This window comes from Nymphaea colorata, chromosome 9, assembly GCF_008831285.2.
Source record: "Nymphaea colorata isolate Beijing-Zhang1983 chromosome 9, ASM883128v2, whole genome shotgun sequence".
Lineage (NCBI taxonomy): Eukaryota > Viridiplantae > Streptophyta > Magnoliopsida > Nymphaeales > Nymphaeaceae > Nymphaea > Nymphaea colorata.
This window is the reverse complement of record NC_045146.1, coordinates 17,849,693-17,866,172: the sequence shown is the minus strand read 5'-3', so window position 1 is coordinate 17,866,172 and position 16,480 is coordinate 17,849,693. Positions and strand designations below refer to the sequence as shown.

At 39.4% G+C, this 16,480-nt stretch overlaps 2 protein-coding genes and 1 pseudogene across 2 annotated transcripts; 1 reads left to right on the top strand and 2 right to left on the bottom strand.

Annotated features, from left to right (window-relative positions):
- Nucleotides 1–16,480, bottom strand: part of LOC116261063 (putative disease resistance protein RGA3) — a 27,968-nt pseudogene extending 11,488 nt beyond the window's left edge.
- LOC116260634 (disease resistance protein RGA2-like) lies at nucleotides 1,899–3,077 on the top strand. The gene has a single exon (XM_031639082.1). It carries the CDS (start codon nucleotides 1,899–1,901, stop codon nucleotides 3,075–3,077), a length of 1,179 nt encoding a protein of 392 aa, XP_031494942.1.
- Nucleotides 12,546–14,129, bottom strand: LOC116261062 (putative disease resistance protein RGA3). The gene has a single exon (XM_031639667.2). The coding sequence runs from the start codon at nucleotides 14,127–14,129 to the stop codon at nucleotides 12,546–12,548; it is 1,584 nt and encodes a 527-aa protein (XP_031495527.1).

Sequence of the window (16,480 nt, the reverse complement as noted above, 5' to 3'; positions counted from 1 at the left end):
ATCCAGGATGCAGGAAATGAGAAATACAACTTACATAATCTTGTTCATGACTTTGCTCTTTACATGAGAGAGAATGAATATGTGAGCACACATCAATTGAACTCTGGATTGGTTTCTCATCAAGATCGCTATGTTTCATCAGTTGGTGGACGTTGTTCATCAGAGACACTGAGAGGACAAGAGAATTTGAGGGGATTAATGTGTCGTGAGGTCGATTGCCTATTTACCTTCAATTTTGTTTCTATTAGTTGGTTAAGGGTGTTGGACTTGCGGTGGAGCAAATTTTCAAAACTGCTGGAGTCTATTGGGGACCTGATGCTCTAGAAGTACATCAATCTTCCAGGTGTCCGAATATTTTAGTTGCCTGAATCCATCACTAGACTTCGTGAGTTGCAGACATTGATCCTATGTTATAGCAAGTTAAAGAGACTTCCAAACAAGATCTCAGCATTAAGTTCATTGACACATCTTGATATCCATGGAACAGAACTGCTAGAGTATTAACCAAGTGAAATCGGGATGCTGACTTGTTTGCAAACGTTGTCCAAATTTGTGGTCGGCAGCGGTAGAACATTGGATGGAAGCATGGGAAGCAGTTTATCGGAGCTGCGTGAACTAAACTGTTTAAGAGGGAATTTGAGAATAGAGCACTTTGAAAGAGTCGGTAGCGTAGAAGAAACTCACCATGCAGAATTAAAAAGAAAAGAAAGTCTGCATGGATTGAAATTATCCTGTGACAGCAAATATGAGATTGAATTCAATAAAGTTGTCATAGAAAAAGTACAACAAGTTTATGAGCGGGTGGAACCTCCAACAGTCATTGAAAATATTAGTATTGACTGTTATCCGGGTATGAAGTCTCCCTCTTGGATTAGTTCTAGCACATACTCTTGCTTGCAAAAAATTGACATACGGGACTGCAAATTCTTGGAAAACTTGTCCAACCATGGGTTCTTGCCCAATCTCGTGGGCTTATCTATATTTAGTATCAACATGATCAGGGTGCTTGATCTTACATGCGACCACGTGTGTAGAAAAGTCTCATTTCCCAAGCTAGAAACACTACGGTTGTAGATATTTCGCTTGGAGGAGTGGAAGTTTGATCCAAAGGTAGAAAATATGTCTTGCCTTGTGGAGTTGCAAATCGAAAATTATCTAGAGTTAAGGGTGACCCCATTCTTTTCAACCATCAAGCAACTAACAATCTAGCAAATGAATGAGTGGGAAGGTTGGCCCATGGCAAAGGAAAGAGATATGCCATGTCTGAAGAAAATGAACATTTCATTAAGTAAAAAATTGAAGCTTTTACCCAGTTGTTCAAAATTGGAGGAATTGTTCATTGGTTCGTATAATGAGTTGGTTGAATTGCCAAGTCTCTCTTCTAGGCTAGTAGAGACAACAATAAGCAGTTGTCCCTCCGTTACTTTGACCAGCATCATGGAGCTAAATGAAAGAGTGGAAAAGTTGGCCCATGGCAAAGAAAAGGGAGATGCTATGTCTAAAGAAAATGAGCATTTCATTAAGTAAAAAATTGAAGTTCTTACCCAGTTGTCCAAAATTGGAGGAATTGTTCATTGGTTTGTGTAATGAGTTGGTTGAATTGTCAATCTCTCTTCTGGGCTAGTAGAGGTAACAATAAGCAACTGTCCCTCCGTTACTTTGACCAGCATCATGGAGCTAAAGGAGTTGTGGCATTTGAAAGTTTTTTCTTGTCCAAATATAGAATATTCTCTTTTCCAAGGACTTCAAGATGGCAAGCTCGAGCCATTGGTGATTGAAAACTGCTCGAATCTATCTTCAATACGAGCTACCACAGGATTAAAGAGGCTACGTTTAAGAATCTTACCTCGGCTCCAATCATTGTCTATGACGTTTGCGTGCACCCCAATGATTTTGAAATGGAGAAGACAGATTTAGTGAGGCTTTGGGTTGCAGATTGTTTTATTTTGAAGGAAGAAGGTGTGAAGATGGAGATTACAGTAGAAAGCTGTTTGCATACCTTGGTTGGCCGTAGCTTGATGCAAAATGCAGGAAATGAGAAATACACCTTAAATGATCTTGTTCATAACTTTGCTCTTTACATGAGAGAGAAGGAATATGTGAGCACAGATCAATTGAACTCTGAATTGGTTTCTCATCATGCTCGCTATGTTTCATCAGTTGGTGGACGTTGTTCATCGGAGACACTGAGAGGACAAGAGAATTTGAGGGGATTAATGTGTCGTGAGGTCGATTGCCTATTTACCTTTAATTTTGTTTATATTAGGTTGTTAAGGGTGTTGGATTTGCAATGGGACAAATTTTCAAAATTGTCGGAGTCTATTGGGGACCTGATGCTCTTGAAGTATATCAATCTTTTAGGTGCACGAATATTTGAGTTGCCTGAATCCATCACTAGACTTCGTGAGTTGCAGACATTGATCCCGTGTTATAGCAAGGTAAAGAGACTTCCAAACAAGATCTCAGCATTAGGTTCCTTAAGACATCTTGATATCCATGGAACAGAACTGCTGGAGTTTTTACCAAGTGAAATCGGGATGCTGACTTATTTGCAAACACTGTCCAAATTTGTGGTCGGTAGCTGTAGAACAATGGATGGAAGCATGAAAAGCAGTTTATCGGAGCTGCGTGAACTAAACTGTTTAATAGAAAATTTGAGAATAGAGCACTTAGAAAGAGTCGGTAGCATAGAAGAGACTGACCATGCAGAATTAAAAAGAAAAAAAAGTCTGCATGGATTGCATTTATCTTGTGACAGCAAATATGTGATTGAATTTAATAAAGCTGTCATAGAAAAAGTAGAGCGAGTTTATGAGCGGATGGAACCACCAAGAGCCGTTGAATGTTTTAGTATTGATGGTTATCCAGGTAAGAAGTTTTCTACCTGGATTAGTTCTTTCACATACTCTTGTTTGCGGAAAATAAATATAAGGGACTGCAAATTCTTGACAAACTTGCCCAACCTCGAGTTTTTGCCCAATCTTAAGGACTTAATTATATCTTGTGTCGACATGATCAAAGTGTTTGATACTACCTACGACCACGTGTGTGGAAAAGTTGCATTTCCCAAGCTATAAACACTAGAGTTGTGGATCATGGAGAGTTTGGAGGAGTGGAAGTTTGATTCAAAGGTAGAGAATATGTCTTGCCTTGAGGAGTTGCATATCATAAAGTGCCCAAATTTAAGGGTGATCCCATTCTTTTCAACCCTCAAGAAACTAGCAATCGAGTACATGGCTGAGTGGGCTGGTTGGCCCATGGCGAAGGAAAGAGATACGTCATGTCTGAAGAAAATGCGCATTTCGTCAAGTAAAAAATTGAAGCATTTACCCAGTTATCCAAAATTGGAGGAATTGTTCATTAGTTCGTGTAACGAGCTGGTTGAATTGCCAAGTCTCTCTTCTGGGCTAGTAAAGGCAACAATAAGCAGATGTCTGTCCGTTACTTTGACCAGCATGCTGAAGCTAAAAGAGCTGAGGCGTTTGGAAGTTTTTTCTTGTCCAAATCTAGAATATTCTCTTCTCCAAGGACTTCAAGATGGCAAGCTTGAGTCATTGGTGATTGAAGACTGCTAGAATCTATCTTCAATACCAGCTATCACATGATTAAAGAGGCTACGTTTAAGGAACTTACCTCGGCTCCAGTCATTGTCTATGACATTTGCTAGTACAATGGGATTGAAGTCTCTGAGTTTAAGGAACTTGCCTCAACTCCAGTCATTATCTACGACGTTTTTGGATAGTCTCAGGGCGCTTGAAGAGCTGGACTTGGGTCATATCCTTGGGTCTGTGCATGTAGAGGAGCTTATAGCCCGGTTAGGAATAGAAAGGTTGAAGAGGTTGAGAGTAAGTGGGTTTCACGATCTAGGAGCAGAGTGGTTGGAGAGTAGAATAAGTGACATGCTTCAGTTGAAAGAGCTAGTCATAGAGGATTGTCCCAGACTACTGATCTCCATCATAAATGTTCTCAAACAACACCCCCTCCGCAACCTTCAACGTTTACGACTGGTCAGCTTGGCCAGTGATGACCCGATATGGCTGTCCTTGGAAACATGGAATGTGACTTAGTCATATATTTTGTGGAAATGAGCGACAAGTTGGCTGATTTAATGGTACAGTTTAGCAGCAAGGCATGGAATCTAAGGGTTAGGGTGTTGCCTGGCGTGGACTCACTACCAAAGTGGATTCAACAGCTTCACCAGTTGGAATGGTTGGGAGTTCATGAAAGTCCTCATCTCACTCGTTTGCCTCATTGGTTGAACAAACTGTCCCAACTACAATATTTGGCGTTAGATTATCTGCTAGAGTTGGTAGAAGTGCCAGCAGTAGCATTCGAAGGTCTCAAAGGGCTCCAAAGTCCCTATATCTATTCCTGTCCAAAGTTGAGTTCCTTGCCAGATGAGCTTTCAAGTCTCCCCAGGCTTCAATACTTGAACATCAGCGGCTGTTCTCCTCTAGCTGAGTGGTGGCGAACGCAAAGCCAAGGCCAGCACAAGTTCCCCAACCTCAGATGTCATATTTTCTGAAGAAAATAAAAGATGAAAATTGCGGATACTTGAAGTGAATCAGTGGATATTATCAGGTAACTTTTAAGTTATTTAAAAATTTTAAAATATATCATTATTTTATTATGTGATTGCCGCACGATAATAATGGGTTTGGGTTCTTATTTACATTGCATCTGCCTCTCGGTTCCTTCATCAGCCTGTAGGTCTGCTTCTCACTAAAATGTCTTCCTCCAAATGAAATGGGCTTGTTGAAAGTTTGACTGGATATTATAGTCAAACTAGGCAGATCTTAAAATGGAAAAGTCACATATTATGGTCAGTGCATTTGCCAATCTTGGATCGCATAGCCCCTAGATATTAGGGCATAATTTTAAACTGGAAATTACATTCCGTCTGTTCCCACGATGCTGAACAGGAACTAGAAAGTTTAAATTCAGGTTTTTTTGGCTTTATATAGCTACAGAAAATGCATTATTTTCAAAAAAAAAAACGTGAAAAAAAATGCTTGAAAATCGAATGCCAAATAATACAGGAAAAAAACGAGTTTTTTTCAAAAAAACAGAAAAACAAAAAAAACACGTAAAAAAGCATTTTTTCGCGTCTTTTTTAAAAGACAGTTTTATTTCAGGCGGTGGCATCAACTGTAATTTTGAAAAAATTTGGTAGTTTGGGTAAAAAATGATTAAAACGTAAAACTTAGAAGTTAAAAACATTTAGACGTTAAATCTAGGCGATTTCAATTTCCGGCGAGGTTTAGGACCTCAAACTCACCGGCGGAGCAGACTGTCGCCTCCTTGTTTGGGTCAAGTTGCAGCAACATTAAACCTCCAACGGACTGGTGCATTTTCCGGCACCGTGCAGACCTCCAACAGCTATATCCGATCACGCTCGCGTGCTCAGGTAGGATTTCCGTTAGCTTTTCAGTCCATTTGCATATGTGCATTGGACATTTTGAGGTAGGTAATACGTTTGATGGTTTCTACTTTTTGTTTATGTCCGCTAGTTTCTGCTTTCTAGCTTTTTTGTTTTCAATCGATTAGTTTCAATTTTTTGTTTCAGTCGATTTGCATATGTGCATTAAAACGTAGAAACTCTATCGCTGTTAAGAATTATTTAAATTGTGTTGTAAAGCCATGAGGGCTATAAACTTGATGTTACTTATGCATTAGTTTGATTCTGATTTTTGCATAACGGGTTAATAACTTAATATGTATTATGTTCTCTTTATTTCTGATTTGTCTCTTCATTCCTGATTTATAGGTAAGTAATAATTAATAGTTAATACCTAATAGTTACTTATCCATTTTTTTGCCCGATTGTGTTCATTTTCTAATTTTTTTGTTATGTATTTCTTCTTTTTGTTGTTGTCTTATTAGTTTCTCATTTATTTTATCTTTTCCTAATTTTTAGGAAGATTTTAAGATTTTTTATTTAAAAAATACCATTTCCCCCCCTTTTTTCTCATATTTTTCAAGCCCGCCGTATTATACCAGAGAAATACTAGAGAAAAACCTCGCCGTTTAAAACTCCAAGACATTATTTGTGGCTATGTTTTATACATATACATAGTCTTGTTTTAGGACTGGTTATTGTTGGTTAATAAAATGGAACTGGTTTTACAAGCGACGAGCAATGGTAGTATCTTGTCCTGAGCAATAGCATTAATAAAAGAAGAAAGCTTAATTGGCTAGATAAAAGCCACGGCAAAATTTGTTTTCTTCCTTATCATTAAAAGAGCTGGTTTCTATCTCTCCAATTTGCTTTTGACTTGTTTATAGGAGATTTTGATATTGTCTTTGTTTGGATTTCTTGACCCAAAAAAAAAATTAAACAGTTGCTATTTCACTGGGAACATTATTTATCTCAAATGTCGTTGATGTTTTTGGAATTTGGATATGCTTAACATGTACATGTATTTCTCTAAGTCTTCCTTTTTGCTTTTAGGTGATGTGGATCCGAAAAGTTGACAAGAACAAGCACCATAGAGTTGCAACAAAGAAAAATGTTTTGGTGTCTTGTCACTAAATGTTTCCATGCTTCAGTTAGGATGTACAGTTAACTCAGCTCAAATAGCATATACTTAAGGAGGTCCATACCCATCGAGAACATCACATGTGAAATGTTGGAGGTGACATGAATTGGATACTTGTAATCAGAGAGCTGCCTTATTGAATAAGTAGGGCCATCGGTTTGTGGTGGTTTAATCAATGATTTGTGCCTATCAAACAGGTGATTGAAGAGGGAAACACTGAAGGTGATCGACTTTTGTGGACAAGGCTGAAGATTAGTCTGACATTGGAAGACGGTTTGTGCCACCAATGGTGGACTTGGTCCCCGTCCTTTGTGATGATGCTAGGAATTTGCCAGATGCTTGAGAATCAGAAGTTATCTCAACTTTTGCTACCATAATAGACAAGTATTTCCATTTGTCTATGTGTAGTGCCTTAGATTTCTTTCTTGTAGACTTGTAGTGGTGTTGTTGGCCACACTGATTACACTCTACATATTTCTACAGAACTTTTATTCTACTCGATGCAAATATTATCGCTAATCATGTACAATTTCTTTTTTCTGTTTGTTGCAGTTTTAAACCACCGTTCAGATTTCCCAGGTTTTATGCACATAAGGCACCTTCCCCAGAGGAATTCTATTTTGGAACCAATCGTTGGTCTTAGCTCCAAAAATAGGCTTAGCATCTTATAACCTTTTCGATACATAGCCATTGTTTTCGCAACTATAAAATAAGGGCTTAGTTACTTGGTTAAAATCCCCGATAGATTGAGTATGACAACTGAAATTTCACATCCATCTTTCATTTCCTCCTCTTGCATGTCTTTGAAATCTCAACTACAATAACGTTGTATTTCTGAGATGGTTACCAAGAATTTTGGAGATCATGCTGAGCAGCTGCTGAAGTTTTTTCATCATGTGCCGTTTCTAGTTTCTACTTAATTGTTTTGATGCCATCAGCCACTGATCGAGTTGGATGTGTTTCACAGTTTCAATATATCTACATGTGTTTACATGTATAGTCTTGTTTGTTTTGGCACAACTTTTGGTTTAATGTGATACTCTAGAACTGTAATCTTGGTATTTCTGTTGCTGCAATCTATATTTCTATTACATTGGTCCACGGTTGTTCTAACCTCAATGACCGTTGTGGTTTTCATCGGCTTTCAAATGTTTAGTTGGTTTTGACATGATAAATGTCACCACTTTTGGTACATCTGAGGCAATTAGAAAAGAAACCACTATATATTACATGTGTATGTCTTGTCTGGATGTGCGAAAGTAGAGGACATAATAAATTTCTATATTCATTCCGGTGTTGTTTGTTGCTTGTAAAAAGGGCATTTGGTAATGGGAACGATGCAGCATCGCATGAATGTGTCCGAGAGATTCATAGAACACTGCGTTCCAAAAAATGCCCCCTCAAGTTTACCAAGGGTTTTCTACCTGAAGTGAATTTCAGAACAGCAGAATGCATGGCGTAGATTTCGGATCGAGATTCTGAAGTCCATTTCAGAACAGCGGAATGCCTTTGAATTTGGATCGAGATTAGATGCGGTACAATAGAAATTGGAAAAAATCTTGAAGCCAGAATGAAATCATTTAGATGCAATGCAACCTATCATTAGCGCGTTTTTAGTAGCAACATATGCCATGAAGTTGCCATTCGTATCTTTTCAAAAATTTGAGGAGGAAAAAGGGTTGGGATAAGAGGTAGGTCATGAATTTTTGGAAATTTTAATATGAGATTTTTTTTTTCTCCGCGTAGCAGCCAGTCTCCCCTCATGCGTGGTCTTTTAAGAAGTTCTATATTGTTTTTAAAAGAAAATAAAATCATAATATTTGAAAAACATTAATAATAATAACATCAATGATTTGCTTTACGAAACCATATATGCAATACCAAGAAAAGAAAAAATCTGATGCGTTGTGTCTTTTGAACCAAAGCTTTTACTCGTTCTAGAAAACTTCAAATGCATCATACTATAGTATTTTTTCCGTAAGCTTACATTGCATATTTGCATCTAATCTAATATATCAAAAACCAATAGGTACCGGCATCCTTTGTCAAGTCGGGTAATATATATCCTTAAATTGCCAAAGCGTTCGTCACTCTTTTGCTTTGCCTTTTATTTTCTATAGTTTCGTCATCAACCTCCTCACTCTTTGAATTGCTCATGTCTTCGTACATCAACTCATTAATTTACATGGAAAACTTCCACAAAATAGTCTTTGTGAACCAATGTCCTTGTACATCTAAACTTGTGAAAATTATCAACCCGGTGATTATAATATATTGAGATCAAGATGGAGAGCTTCGGATTTTGAACCACTTTACTAAGGGGTGGTTTATGTCCGTATCAAATAGGTGGCCTTCATGAGTCGGGCGGATTCGCACATGAACAGCAGGCTGGAATCTAAATCCTGATCCAATTTGAAGCTGCTGTGCCATATTGATCGCACATGAACCAGAGTAGTAAAAGAAAGCTACCCTGATGCCAAAGTAACCAGATTTCTATCTGTTTTCATCTGAATTCAAGCAAGTTTTGTAACTTGTCTTACTGGTCTGATCGATTTAGATGAACAACACTCAACAAACCCAGTTTGGTGAACATGCGAGTGCAAAAGTACAGGTATTATTTCAAATCAGATATGAACTTTTGCAGCCACATGGTATACAATGACAAAGGAACATAGTGACATAGACGAACTTGCACAAATATGTCTAAGAATTTCAGCATGGCAAAAAAAAAAGATGAAACAAAACACTGGAAAAGGCGGATTGTGTTTGCAGCAGAAATTCAAGTTTTTGTTCCTGAGAGATTGGTTCGCCTACCATATATAATATTATTATAAGCATTTGTTTTCTGCAGCGATTATATGTTCTTACGTAGCTTTACATGTGAACTAGTTTTGGAACAGGCAATGGCGATTCATTATTGACAAGTGGTTTGAATTGGAAGAGGCAACCAATGTCACCTTTTATTAAGAACCACAAGTTGATTCTTACTGTACCATTCATCGCATCTGTCACGTTTAATGTTTGGTCACACTCGTTGACTGACTTTCTTTTAAAATAAAGTAGTTCTTTTTCATTGAGAGATTTTAGATACTACGTTTTTATTTTATATAGCTAATCTATTATATATGCATAAAATAAAAGATAATATCTAAAATATCTCTATGAAAAAGAAAAATGTAAGTCATAAGTGCGGTAAAAAAACCATGATATTCTATCAGTCATTCAGGGCTCGTTTGATTGTTGGGTGAAATTTAACGTGACCATGGTAAATTTTTTTGAAAAAAATTAGAGGATGAAATTTCCCCTTTTTCAATTTGAGGTTTTGTTTGATGCACAGAAAGAATTTAAAATGGTAAATTTAACCTTGTTTGATGCACAAGGTAAAAAAATGAAGAGACTTTTTTAGAATTGTTAGTAGTTTTTTGTTTTCTTCTCTTCCCCAATTTGACCTGGGAAGAAATTGAAAAATGATCTTTCAAAACTACGACTAAAGTTGTATTAACTTAATTCCAAAATTCAAAATAATCCAATGTCATGTTGCAAAGCAGGTCTGAACTTCTAATATACTCAAGAAAATGTTTCCCTCATCAAGATAATAGCAGGAATGAAAATCAACACCAAGCTGCTGTCAACAAAACAAGAGATCTATCGATTTCTTGTATCAATAGCAGATCTGCTAAAAGATCTATCGATTTTGTCAAATTATATGTTGGTAGCGGCTGAATCTGATTTTCACAGGAAGAGAGAGTCAAATCATGGATAAACAATTGAGTAGACGACTTCAGCCCATTCAAACTTACCAAACAAGTGATCCATGGAAACAGATAGGAATATAAGCATTACCATTATTGTTCCCTGTTGTCCTATAGAAAAATGCGAGAAACAAAAAACAACACGAATCAAAATTCCAAAGATACAAGAAATTAACAGAAAAGGAACGAGATTAAAGTTAGCTCAGCCGGGAGACAAGAAGGCACGAGCGTTGGAGGGCAGAGGGGAAGATTGGCTTTAAATGGGAAGGAGGGCAGATGGGAGCGTTGCTGCGTTGGAGGACAGAGGGGAAGATGGGCTTCAAATGGGAAAGAGGGCAGATGAGAGCGTTGCTGCGTTGGAGGACAGAGGGGAAGATGGGCTTCAAATGGGAAAGAGGGCAGATGAGAGCGTTGCTGCGTTGGAGGGCAGAGAGGAAGATGGGCTTCAAATGGGAAGGAGGGCAGATGGGAGCGTTGGAGGGCAGAGCAGAGCCTGGATCGTGAGAGCGAGGAAGACGAGGGTTGCCGTCGACTGGAGGAAGGGTTGGCGTCAAGGATTGCGAGGGAGGAAGGGTTGCGGTCGAGGGTGCCGTAGACTGGAGAGGAGATGAGTGAAAGAAATGAGGGAAGAAAAAAATGGAGCGGGTGAAATTTGAGCCGCTCAAAAGAAGAAAAACTGGTGAAGTTTTACGACGTTTGATAAGTCGGTGGGTGAAATTCCACCCGCCGGTACACATTTCACCCGTTTCTCTCTTTTTACCCGGGCAATCAAACGGGCCCTCATGTTTGCTAATACATATATAAGAACTTTGGCACGTATAACTAATCAAGCCATTGCTTAAGCAACATCGAGGGCAAAGTTCACTTAATCTCTCGAGGGCAATTACCAAGTGTGATATTAATATCAATCCACCGATGCTCAATAGTACAACTGCAGATCGTCTACGCATAAATAGCATTGGTATAACTAATAAAGTAAACGGAGACAAGGGCGAGTCTACTGTGCACATGTATTACTATATATTTCATCAATTTGTAGACCTCACCTAATCTTGAGAAGTCGCAGAGTTGTTTGGCTTGCAGTGTAGATAAAATGCAACTTGCTCATGAGTGATACAGGCAGTACAGAAACAGAATATTTTCATGTTATTTTGTTCGGAATGTCACCAATTTATCAGTTCTCTTTTCAGATATTATTATTTAACTTTATTTGTTTTATTTTAATACAAATGCTATCTATTACTATTTCTTTATCTCCAACCTTTTTTAAAACAAAGTATTTGCATTATTATATGACAACCCGTTTTCTGGGGATTTTCGGCTCCTGTTCATGACCTACCTGCTTGCTAGGTCTGCTGATCAGCATAGAGAAGATCTTCAACTGGATTTGGTTGGGCACGGTCCCCTCTGGCATATTTAGAAGAAAAGTTGCTTTGTTTGACATAAAATAAAAAAAAATAAAAAAAATCGTGAGATCTACAATTTGTGGTAAAAGCTTTATCTAGTAATCAAACACGGCTTAAACCTGCAAGCACAAGTTATCAGGGCACCCGCAAAGATGAAGTTCTCAAATTCAATCACGTCATCACCCATATGTTTAATCTTGTGAAATTTATCGACGCAGTAACTATAATATATTGAGACCAAGATGGAGAGCTTGTAATTTTCAACCACTTACCAAGGTAAAAGGGGTAGTTCGTGTCCGAGTATGTCCGATCAAATAGGTGGCCTTCATGAGTTGGCCGGATTCGTGATCATCTAGTTAGATCCAAATTTGAAGGGCTACAACCTAAACTGCAGACTGGAATATAAATCCAGATCCAATTTGAATCTGCTGTGCCATATTGGTCGGGCATGGACCAAAGCAGTGAAAGAAAGCTACCCAGATGCCAAAGTAACAAGACTTCTATCTGTTTTCGTCCGAATTCAAGCAAGTTCATAACTTGGTCTTATCGTCTGATCAATTTAGATGAGCAACACTTAACAAACCCAGTTTGGTGAACATGTGAGTACGAAATTACAGGTAGTATATTAAATCAGATATGAAACGATCCATACTTTTGCAGCCACATGGTAGACAGTGACAAGGAACATAGTAACATAGAAGAATTTGCATAAATTTGTCCAAAAATTTCGACGTGACAAAAAAACAAAGATAAAACAGAACACTGGGAAACAACAGATTGTGTTTGCGGCAAAGCAATCTCTTCAGTTGCTTGGCGATCTATGATGAGATCAGACATTTGTTACCTGTTTACACAAGAAATAAATCAGGAATATGGGAGATCTTGTGCCTATCTTCCTTTTGGCAGCGCTCAACTAAAGCATTGCAATCAGAGATATACAGATAATGAAGCCTTGAGAGATGCTGAACCCCATTTGGCAGGAAATTCAGTTTCGGACATGAATGGATGTAAAGCCCTTCAAGTTGGCGGAGGCTTCCCACTGCATCGGGTAGACTGCTTAGCTCCAGCAGACGAGTCAGCCGAAAGCGTTTGAGTTTGGATAATTTGCTCAACCAGTTCGGTAAATGAGTAAGATTTTCAGAATCCTCGATTACCAAGTACTCCAGTTGATGAAGTTGTTGTATCCAATCTGGCAGTGAGTCAAGACCAGGGAACAAATTGATGATTAAGGCATCCAACCTGCTACTCAAGTTTACCAACCCACTCAGTTGGTTGCACATCCTGAAGGAGTTCATGACCAATGAGCATGTGAGCGACCTTCTCCATTGCCTAGTATGAACTCTGTAACTAGATAAGCAAGCAATGTGCATAATTCGAAGTTTGGGAAGGGAATAATGTTTCAACACATCTGAAATAGACACCAGCTTAGGACAATCTTCTATAACTAGCTCTTCCAGTTGGTCCATGTTTTTCATTTTGCACCTGAGCCACTCTGTTCCAAGTTCATGGAAGCCAAATATTTTGAGACACCTAAGCCTTGAGAAATTCAGGTTCTGCAGTAGCCCATGCCCTTCTGTGAAATGGACGTTCGGACCAAGTTCCAGCACTTCTAGCGCTTTCATGTTATCCAAAAGCATAGAAGGTAAGGAAGTAAGTTGAGGCAAATCCTTTAAGGCCAATTTCTTCAATCTGTTGAGGTGCAATCCATGTGGAAGTGAAACCAATTTGTGGCAGTCCTTGATTCTCACAGACTCAAGTTTGTGCAAATCAAGGGGGCTTTTATTCAATAATTGTTGCAACTTCGACATACCACATACAACCAAAGACTTCAGTTCTTTCATATCTTGAATCCCTTCAAGCAATGGGGCTAGCTTAGGTGAATTGATGATCTCTAGGTGCTTTAGTTTCTCCATTTTAAATGTAGAATCTTCAGCCAGCTGATGGCAATGACTAATTGTCATGTCCTCTAAACTTGGACAGTTGGGTAAGCACTTCAGATTTGAACGAGGCCTGCCATCAATATCCATTCTTTTCAAACAAGGCATCTCTACATCCTTTTTGATGGCCCATCCTTTCCATTCCTCCACACCTCTTATACTTAGTTCTTCAAGAGCCGGAAAGAATGGCAGCACCCTTAATTTCGGGCAGAAAGAGACTTTTAACCATCGAAGGCATGGCATGGTTTCTATACCTGCATCAAACAAAAACTCCTCCAGGCTCAACATGTCTATCAACTTCAATTTTTCTAGTTTTGGAAATACAGCTCTTCCACCAACGTGGTTTGAAGTAACGTCAAAATCCTTAACCCTTTCAGCACCACTTATTTCTAGTCTCAAGAGATTGGGCAAATGGCCTAAGCTCGGCAATGACTCCAGGAATTTGCAATCACAGAAAGTGATTTCCTCCAGACAATAGTATATTTTGGAGCTCATCTAGGTGGGAAAGTTAACGCCAGCATAGCATATTATACTTAATTCAATGAGGCCTTCTGGAGGCTGGAGCTCTTCGTAAAGAAGCTCCACTTTCTCTGGAGAAGAAGTACTTTCTGAAAATAGCATCAAACTTTGCAGGTTTTCTTTTCTACTTAATTGAGTTTGTTTAGCCTCTTCTATGTTATCAACCCTTTCCAAGTGCTCGATGGTCAAGTGCCCTCTTAAACTGTTCAAGTCGTGCAACTCCCATAACTTGCTTCCCCTCCCATCACCTAAGTTGCTACCAACCACAAACTTATTCAGTGTCCGCAGACAAGTTAGCTTCCCGATGCCTTTTGGCAGGTATTTTAGTAGAAATGTTCCTCTTAAGTCAAGATGTCTCAAAGCACCTAAAGAAGAAATTCTATCAGGAAGTCTTGTACATCACTGTTGGTAAGGTCTAGCGTTTGCAGGTCATAGAGCTTGGTAATGGACTCGGGCAACTCCAAGATTTTTGTCTGTGAAAGGTTTATGTACTTCAAAAGCACTAAATCCCCAATCGACTCTGGCAAGTCCAAGATGTTACTACTGCTCAAATCTAGTATTCTAAGCTGCTTAAATGCAAGAAAATTGCTGGCAGGGAAAAAATCAATCTGAAGCATTATTAACGCTCGTAGCTTATTATGCTTTATGAGTATCTCAAGCACACAATCTGCACCAACTGATGAGAAAACGCGCGCTTGAGGGGAAACAATTCCAGTTTTCAAGAGATCTACACTCACATGTTCTTCCCCTCTTATGAATAAAGCAAAGTCATGAACAATATCATGTAAGGCGTACACAGCCACTTTTGTGTCACTCGCTACAGTTTGAAGCAAGCTACAACCAACCAAATCTTCCAGATACCGTTCTGCTAAAACTTCCATATCGATTCCCTTTTCCTCTGGAATAAAACCTTCTGCAAGCCAAAGCCTCACTAAGCTTTCCTTTTTCATTTCATAGTCCTTAGGAAATGTGCAACAGTGGATTAGACATTGCCTTAAGGGGAAAGATATGTTCATGTAACTCAAGGCAATGGCAGCAAAAACATCATTGTTGTTCTGTGGGCCTCTCCACTTCCACAATGGGCTGTCAAGAATATTTTGCCAAACAGGTCTCCTTCTTTCTTTGTGGCGCAACATACTGCCCACAGCGTTCAAAGCAAGGGGCAGTCCCCCACACTTGTTTACTATGTCTCTCCCAACATCTCTCACCCCATCAAGATCTTGCTCAACCTCACCTCTTCTTAGTGCTCTATCTACAAATAGTTGCCAACTCAGCTTCTCGGTTAAGAATGTAAGTTGATGCAAGTGAGTGAAGTCCAAACCTTCAACTTTAGTTTGCCTGGTAGTTATCATGACCTTACTTCCTGAAGTACCACCTTTCCAAAGGCTCCCCAGCTCCTGCCACCATCCAAATTCCCATACATCATCCAAAACCAACAAAAACTTTCTATCCTTCAAATGGTTGCTTATCTCAGAATGCAAAGCGTTTAGGCCAATCAACTGGTTAAAGCCGTCATCTTTTCCCCCAACCTCCTCCAAGATCTTCCTGAAGAGGTCCAACGGATTCGGCCGCTCTGAGACGCACACCCACATGCGTTTCTCAAAGCAATCTCTTACGCTGCCATTGTTGTAGATCTTCTTGGCGAGGGCCGTCTTTCCGATCCCACCCATTCCAGTAATGGCTATAACAGAAGCACCCTCTTCATTTTCCCGTGGATTTGGTTCCTGCACCAGCCACTTGACCACCAATTCTTCATCTTTTTCCCTCCCAATCATGCTCGGTTCGGTGATGGCTGAAGTTGTTTGGCGTTCTTCCCGTAGAAACCCGCTGGTCTCCTCACTTGAACATGCTTCATCCGGCATCAATGCAAGGCCAAAGAGATCCTTCTCCTCGTATAACACGTCGAGTCTCCCATTGATCTCTTTTATCTTGTCAGCAATGCCTCTAGCAATTTGGGAATATCTTTGACGACTAGAAAGCGAGGTCAAGAGTTTCCGTACCTTGATTGGGTTGGAAACGGTGGGCATGTCTCTACACTGGATTTGGTGCAGGTCAATAACATCATGAGCATCGTAGGCGACCTCATTGAGCCTGGTTATCCAGTCCTTGACCTCCTTCGAGGCGAACTGCTTGTTGTGAGCATCCCTGAGAAATGGTTGGATCAACTCCAGCTTTTGCTTCAGGTTGTCCAGTTCATCCTCCACAGAAGCAACTTTGCGTATCTCATCTTCAGCCACACCCACCACTTTCCTGACCACCTTCTTCCACAAGAATGAAAGGACTTCCTCCATGAGAGAGAGAGAGAGAGAGAGAGAGAGAGAGAGAGA